The following is a 6,914-nucleotide window of genomic DNA, read 5'->3' on the forward strand; positions in this document are numbered from 1 at the left end:
GCCACTGATGGATAATGCAGAGCATGCAAACGACTAATGTGCCTGTTTTTGAGCTGTTGGAGGAAAAACCCAAAACGGCACAAGGCGGATAAAGGGACAAGCTTAGAATTAAACCTGCAGCTTAACTGCTATGAAGTGACTGTGGTAACGCTACAATATCGGCAAAATCTAGTTAAATTACCCCGTTTAAATCATCCTTTATTCTCTGTTCAGCGTCCAAATAGCGCCGATGCCCTGTTGGCCAAGTACGCATGCGCGCAGCAAAGACTCCTCCCATCCAGCAGGTGGCGCTGCAGGTCTGCGAGTGCTGCGGACACATGTGACATTGAAGTCAACTTAAGGTAAGAGCTTTCTGCGCTCGTCTACCTTTATAAATGATGGATTCTTAGTTATCTGCGTTACTCTCCGCAACTTCTGATCGTGGATTTTAATATTTTGCATGAGCTCAGCATTGATAACGATGTAACTGCACGCTAGCGTTAGCATAGCAGCCTGACTGGACGAGAGTGCGAATTGAAAATGCTTGATTGACTTTGTCCCTGCAGGACAATGAGGCTGACCACTCTCCTGTCGATGGCTCTCAGGGTCGTCGTGCCCAAAGATTACCGTTACGGCACTAACAGACCGTGGACGCAGGCTGCCAAGAGGCTGAATCCTCCAGGAAAGAAAAGGAGAAAGGTGTTTGTGGAGCCTATAGCCCCGGAAGACTGGTCGGTCCTCAAAGGGGACAGGGTGAGGAATCAGTCCCCTTCCCATCAACACATCACACAATTTAGATCTTGACAGTGTCCCTTGGAAGGACACTGTCTCCTGGAAACGTATCTACATATTGTGCAACATGGTCTGGACCAGCATTTGGGCTGTTCAACTTACAAATAAGTAACTATAACTAGTAAATAAAGGCTTATTTTTTAATGGATAAATTCAAACAGAAAACCTAAAATATTATATAAGCCTTGTCATTTTAAAAAACAACAACATAATGACTATAAAATTAAGTAATGAAATGTCAATTTGTCCAGCTAACGAGTTTTTAGATTCACAGACATCATCTTTATGTTCCTTAGGTTGAGATTCTTGCTGGGAAGGACAAAGGAAAGCAAGGAAAAGTGATCCAAGTCTTCAGACACAGAAACTGGGTCATCGTAGAGGGACTAAATGCAGTAAGCAAGTGATATTCTTCTAAACATTGAGCTAAAGTGGTCTTTAACCTGGAATGTGCCCTTTAATTTCAGAAACTGAGGTTTTTAGAGCATTTTTCTCAACATTTTGTGTGTATGTTCCACTAGATGGCGACAGTCTGTCGACCAGATTCAGCCGCTGACCATGAACATGATAAAAAAAATCCATTTCACGATCAGTGAATTAAGATTTTTTTAGAATTAAGACTGGTCAACTGGTTTGTCTCAGCATCACAGGTATATTGGAAAAACCCATGATTACCGTGGCAACTACATCATCAATGAGGCTCCCATCCTGCTGCGTGACATCAGCCTCATTGATCCCTCAGACAGGTAGGAGCAAACCTGTTCATATCTGAATTCCTTCTGCTCATTTAACTGTTCCTCAAAAAGTGTAACCTAAATAGTTGCCCGCTGAGTTACTGCTCAGTTATAAATTGTTCATTTGATTAAAAATAAAGTTTATTGCTCGTAAATAAGAAAGTTAAAAGTCTGCTCTAATTTGTAGTTTTTGCTTCTTACGTTTCTCTTGGAAAATCCAAGAAGCACAAAAAAAATCAATAAACGCTGGTTTTCAAAGTCAATGAGTAATTGTGTTAAAGTTCTGTGATGCCAATACCAACCCAAATGACCGTGATTATGGTTTTTACCATAATGGTACAGCCTGACAGGCCAGTTCTTTTGCCTCTGCAAGGCAACCAGTTTCCAGAGAGTAAAGCACAGCGGTGGGTCAAGAGGAAGGGCTGGGGAGGGTGTTGTGGAAGGGGAGAATTGGCAAAGCTCCTTTTTATAACAAGATTTGGGTTGGAGGGCTGTTCATCAGTTGAATACTCTTCAAGAGGTTGCTATGGTTATGAGGCATGAGGTGAACTTTGACCTCCTAAAACTCAAGAGATTCATTTTAGAATTGGAATGATTGGAAAAACTTCAAATCCCCAAATTTTGAGACATCGCTCACACATTTGGAGACCGTGAACTAAAGTCCGGCCGTGATCGGCGTGGATGCAGAATAGAATCTGAGTGTGGGTCAGTGTGCAGGAACGTGAACGACCTTTAGACGATTCAGCCTCAAATCAACCGAATCCCGCTGCTATCGATCCTGCAGAAAGCCCACCGAGGTGGAGTGGAAGTACACGGAGGAGGGGGAAAGAGTGCGAGTGTCGGTCAGGACGGGAAGGATCATCCCCAAACCTGTCGTGGAGCGGCGGGACGGGGTCGTGCCTCAGCAGTGGAAAGGTGGGTTATATTTTGGTTTTCTATGTTCTGTAATCTTCAAACCCAGTGATTTACCTCGAGGACCTTCATTTAATGACAGTGTCGTCTTGGAGCTCTGTGTTTATATTCGTCTCCTCTCATTAGTTTAGTTGTTTGTTTAGGTAAATGGTTACTTTTACCAGCAATGAAACCTAATTAGCACTTGATACAATATGCTTGACTGACTTTTTACTGGCTCATTCCTGTCTTGAGGGACACGAATGTCCAGCATTCTTTAAGCTAAAATCACTTAGCAAAACAAAGCAAACTGGGACATTTTGCCGATCACACGTCAACAATAATAATTTGTTGAGTTTTGATTATTAGTATTACTATCATTATATAGGGGCCAGTAGTAGCTAGTCTGTAGGGGACTGACTGAGAAGCAGACGGGTCTCGGTTCAACCCTCTGGTGTGGAAAAATCTTGGCAGGTGTTCTGGTAGCAGGAGGAGGCGACAGGACGCCTTCACAGCCCTGCCGAGGTACCCTTGAGCAAGGTACCGAGCCCCCCAATGCTCCCATATGCCCTGCAATGAGCTTGATTAGGCTCTATCGTCCTCCCAGAAATGCTCGAAAAATGTGATTTTATAGATGGTTCAGTCATAGGGAGCCTCGGAATTTGCTGCAGCTCAGGTTTGGTGTGACCGGTGCGTGATGATTATGTGGGAATCTTTTAGTTTATGCACCGATTTGTCAGGTCAACCAGAGAGAAGCAAGTTACAGCGGTCGAGGTGGGGAGCGTCCAGTGTGTAGAGCTGGGTGTCGTCCACATAGCAGTGCAAATGTGTGGTATGTGTTTGTTGCCAATAGTAAGGAAGGCAGGACAACCAACAGTAAGGGACCAAACACTGAACCTTGCAGAACACCAGGATGTGATGTGGAATATCTAAGTTGGACTGATGATCACCAGAGAGAAGAGGATTAAACCAGTTCAGGGGAGTGAGCCATGGTTCTGAGAGTTAGGAGATGAGGGTGTGAGATTGTGTTGAATGTTCAGGTCGAGGAGGAGGATGATGATGATGATGATGGTGGTGGTGGCGGCGTGAGTCTGGAGTGAAAACCAGTGTGGGACTGTTGATACTGGTTACTGAGTGAGAGGTGTTAGGCCACTGGTTTTTCCATGAGTTTGGAAAGGAAAGGGAGGTTGGAAACGGGCTGGAGTTTGTTGAATTTGTTGGGGTTTTAAATGAAAATATTATCCATCTGCCAATTTTCCACCACACTTTCACATTGGAGTTCAGCACAATGGAGGGCTGCTGCAGATATTTTGGCCATTAATTTTTTTTTAACTTGTGCCCTCACAGATGGTCCCAAAGACACAAGCCCCGAGGACGCTCTAGAAATCACATACGTTCCATCTCTGAAACTATTAGAGGAAGAAGTCATGGAGAAAATGGGCATCACGGAGCCCAGGAGGCACCGGCGGTCCTACTGGTACTGAGATCAGAGCCCTGTGGTGCTGTTCAGACACAACCTGGTGTTGAGCTGACTGGAAATGTGCGTTTCAACAGTCGGCTTTACACTATATTAATAAAAGATAAGATACCGTTGTCGATATCTGCAACTGGCATCTTCTCAGTGTGTATTCGTCCTATATTTAAAATCTATATCTGTTCTATGTTCTTTTTGTAAGAGTAAATAAATGATGCACGTCTACAAACATGTACATTCTTTACTGTTTAATAGATGAAACCTTTAATCTACTATTCAGAAATATTTAACAGTAATATTAAATGGCAGGATATTAAAATCCTAGGAATGATTTTGGTGTGATTGTATTCACATCAGCTTTTTACAATTGGGGGGGGGGGGGGGACGAGAAGTTCAGGTCTGGATTTCTGGTCTGGATTCAGTAAATTTAGGTTTTCCCTCATCAGGGAGAGTTCCGTCCACGCAGTGTCTCGGCGTCGGGTCTTGATCTGCAGCGCTGTCTGCTTTTGTTTAGACCAGATGGCGACTGGTGCTGATGGGGTTGGTAATGGCAGCCTACTGGGCTTATTTCTCAGGTGGAAAATTATATTATTTTACAGTAGACACACTGTGTTTCTGACAAATGGGTCTCTCTCCAAAATGTGGGAACTAGAAATGTGTCAGGATGAGACCACACACACACACACTAAATTCATGTTGAGCTGACTTAAGATTTTTTTTTTCAAAGTAAAACCAATTTATTTCAGGCTGTTTTTTAACGATTGCATAAATCTTCGCGTCCTTTGTGTCAGCGCTGACACCATCTTGAATTGATGCACATTTGCTGCTCACAGCTTTAAGTCTACTAACACACTCACCCTTAAAGTCCCATTCTAAACTGTCAGCCTTTTTCCAGGTGGGAAAAAGGGTTTATTTTTGCAGTTGCATACATGAAATTGTATATTTTCCAATTAATATCATAGAAAACTTTTGACCCTGTGAAATAAGTAGAACAAAATGTGGTAACCAGCATCCAAAGATGTTTGACCACATATTGCGAAATAGTTCATTTTAAACAATGTCTATAAACATTTTGTCAATTTTTGTGTTAAAAAAAAAGAAAGCGGGTATAAATGTCAGAGTAGACTCAAAAGGGTGATATAACGGATCAAATTTCACCATTTATGGTTTTTATGATTTAGTATTGGCTTAAAAAAACATCTTCCAGCCCAATACTGTTCAAATCTTGACTCACGTGTGTTTCTTTGTGCTCTGCGACGGACCAGAAGAGCCCATCATTTTTATAAATGCAGTTTTAATTCTGTCAAATAAACATTCAGCCTATAATCGGGCTCCGTTGCGCATTAGATGTGCATTTCTGCGTGATATCTGAGGGCAGCAGCGAGAATTCCACATCTGTTTTTCCATGATGGTTAACCACCAGTTCTGACTCACTGTGAGACTGGGTTTACTGGTGTCCGGCTCTGCAGTGGCAGCAGAACCATCTGGCTCCGCTGCCAGACGACACATGATGGGTCACAGATAATATCGTTGCATCAAACTCTCACAGTGGCTCCCAAACCCTCATTTCTGGTCGGCACAGTAACATCATGCAGAAAGCATCGTGGATGGCGAATGGTTGGTTTGGCCGGTGAGCGGACGAATGCGGCGCCTCTCCCAGACCCGTCCCTCCTGATCCGGTTTGCCTCCACCGCTCTGCCATCCAAGAGGGAACCAAAGCTGCCAGTCAGCGGAAATTGGGCTTTTGAGGTTTCGATTTTGTGAGAGGAAAAACGATTCCAAGACCAGTTGTCTTTCCTGTCCACGCATGGGAGTTGTGTGGATTTCAGGCTCGGATTAGGCCAAGGTGAATTCAGTGAAGTGGGGCCATTGTGCTGCTCCATCTGCCTTGACTTTTTCCATTCACACACACAAAGATTTGTGTCTGCCCTCCACCGTGCGGCCCAGAATGCGTTTTAAGAATGTCCGTCTTGTAATTTCCACTTTGTGGGAAGTTGACGGCAGTTCTGGTAACCCAGTTAAATGAAAGCCACTGAACATGACTCAGGCAGCATTAGGAATACATAAAATATCCCCCTGGATTCAAGCTGAGTCACAGTGTGCTTCTCAGCCACGTCGTCTAATATAAAAACCACCTGGCGGCGTAGGTAAGTGTCTGAGTCGGGTTAATGAGATTTTCCAAAAGTAAAAGGTTTGATTACATCAACCCCCTTCCCCAGCACATTTGAAGACACTTTAAAACTGCATTTTAACATTGCTCTTGACTCGCTTGGTAATAAGCTCAGCGACAATATAATCACAGTGTCTAATTATAGGCTGTTCTGTTCTGGAGGCTGCTGGAAAATGTAGCCTTAGCGGCGCAGACATTTAACCAGGTTTGATCTAATTTAGTGTCTGTCAGTGGATTCTTCTCATATGAAGAAAAGGCTCAAACATTTCCTGAATTTTATGCACCGTTTGGTCAATTTACCAACTATGTGCTGCATGTGGAGGGTTTGAAGTGAATCCTGCATCGAAGGAATATCTAGAAACTATACATGCAAATCAAACCCTAAAGAGAAGCAATAGTTTGTTGAATGGGTGATGACTTTAAGTTAAAATGAGAATTATTGATGCATCACTTTGGCCTGTCAATTTGTAAGGTCAAAGGATCAGTCCAGTTTAATAATTAGAGTTATTCTGTGCTCATTCTCTTTGTTTTCTATCATAATTTAAAGGTGACTTTGATCTGTCCTCTCTGCTAAGTTGACTAGGAGGTTCTCTCACACACTAGGGAAGATCTAGATGGGCTGACAAACACTTCTGATCTTTGTCCGCTCTCTGGTTTAACATGTCCTCCCCAGGCAGCTTCGCTGGGTTCTGGGTGTCAGATTCCTCAAACCGCTGCTGCCTCATCACTAGAACTAGGATGCAAGACTGGTTCTGTCAGAGTAGATAGAGCAGATAAATAAACAGCTGCTGAGGATGTTGAGCTCTGGCAGCGCCCCTCGCTTTCTGCTGCAGGTCTCTCTGCAGGTTCACAGAGGCGGAATGGTAGGAAGCAATTT

General features: G+C 43.5%; 1 protein-coding gene across 1 annotated transcript; it reads left to right on the forward strand.

Annotated features, from left to right (window-relative positions):
• The first annotated feature begins 192 nt into the window (after positions 1 to 192).
• mrpl24 (mitochondrial ribosomal protein L24) lies at positions 193 to 4,096 on the forward strand. Its single transcript, XM_057021334.1, has 6 exons — positions 193 to 341; positions 546 to 732; positions 1,068 to 1,163; positions 1,411 to 1,514; positions 2,287 to 2,417; positions 3,741 to 4,096. The coding sequence occupies exons 2-6, from the start codon at positions 550 to 552 to the stop codon at positions 3,875 to 3,877; spliced, it is 651 nt and encodes a 216-aa protein (XP_056877314.1). The 5' UTR covers positions 193 to 341; positions 546 to 549; the 3' UTR covers positions 3,878 to 4,096.
• Positions 4,097 to 6,914: the final 2,818 nt, after the last annotated feature.

Source organism: Takifugu flavidus, chromosome 21, assembly GCF_003711565.1.
Source record: "Takifugu flavidus isolate HTHZ2018 chromosome 21, ASM371156v2, whole genome shotgun sequence".
In the NCBI taxonomy this organism is placed as follows: Eukaryota; Metazoa; Chordata; class Actinopteri; order Tetraodontiformes; family Tetraodontidae; genus Takifugu; species Takifugu flavidus.

Coding starts and splice junctions, on each gene's coding strand:
- mrpl24 (XM_057021334.1), top strand. CDS start 550: ATGAGGCTGACCACTCTCCTGTCGATGGCTCTCAGGGTCGTCGTGCCC. Junction 733..1,067: donor CGGTCCTCAAAGGGGACAGG/GTGAGGAATCAG, acceptor TATGTTCCTTAG/GTTGAGATTCTTGCTGGGAA. Junction 1,164..1,410: donor TCGTAGAGGGACTAAATGCA/GTAAGCAAGTGA, acceptor GGTTTGTCTCAG/CATCACAGGTATATTGGAAA.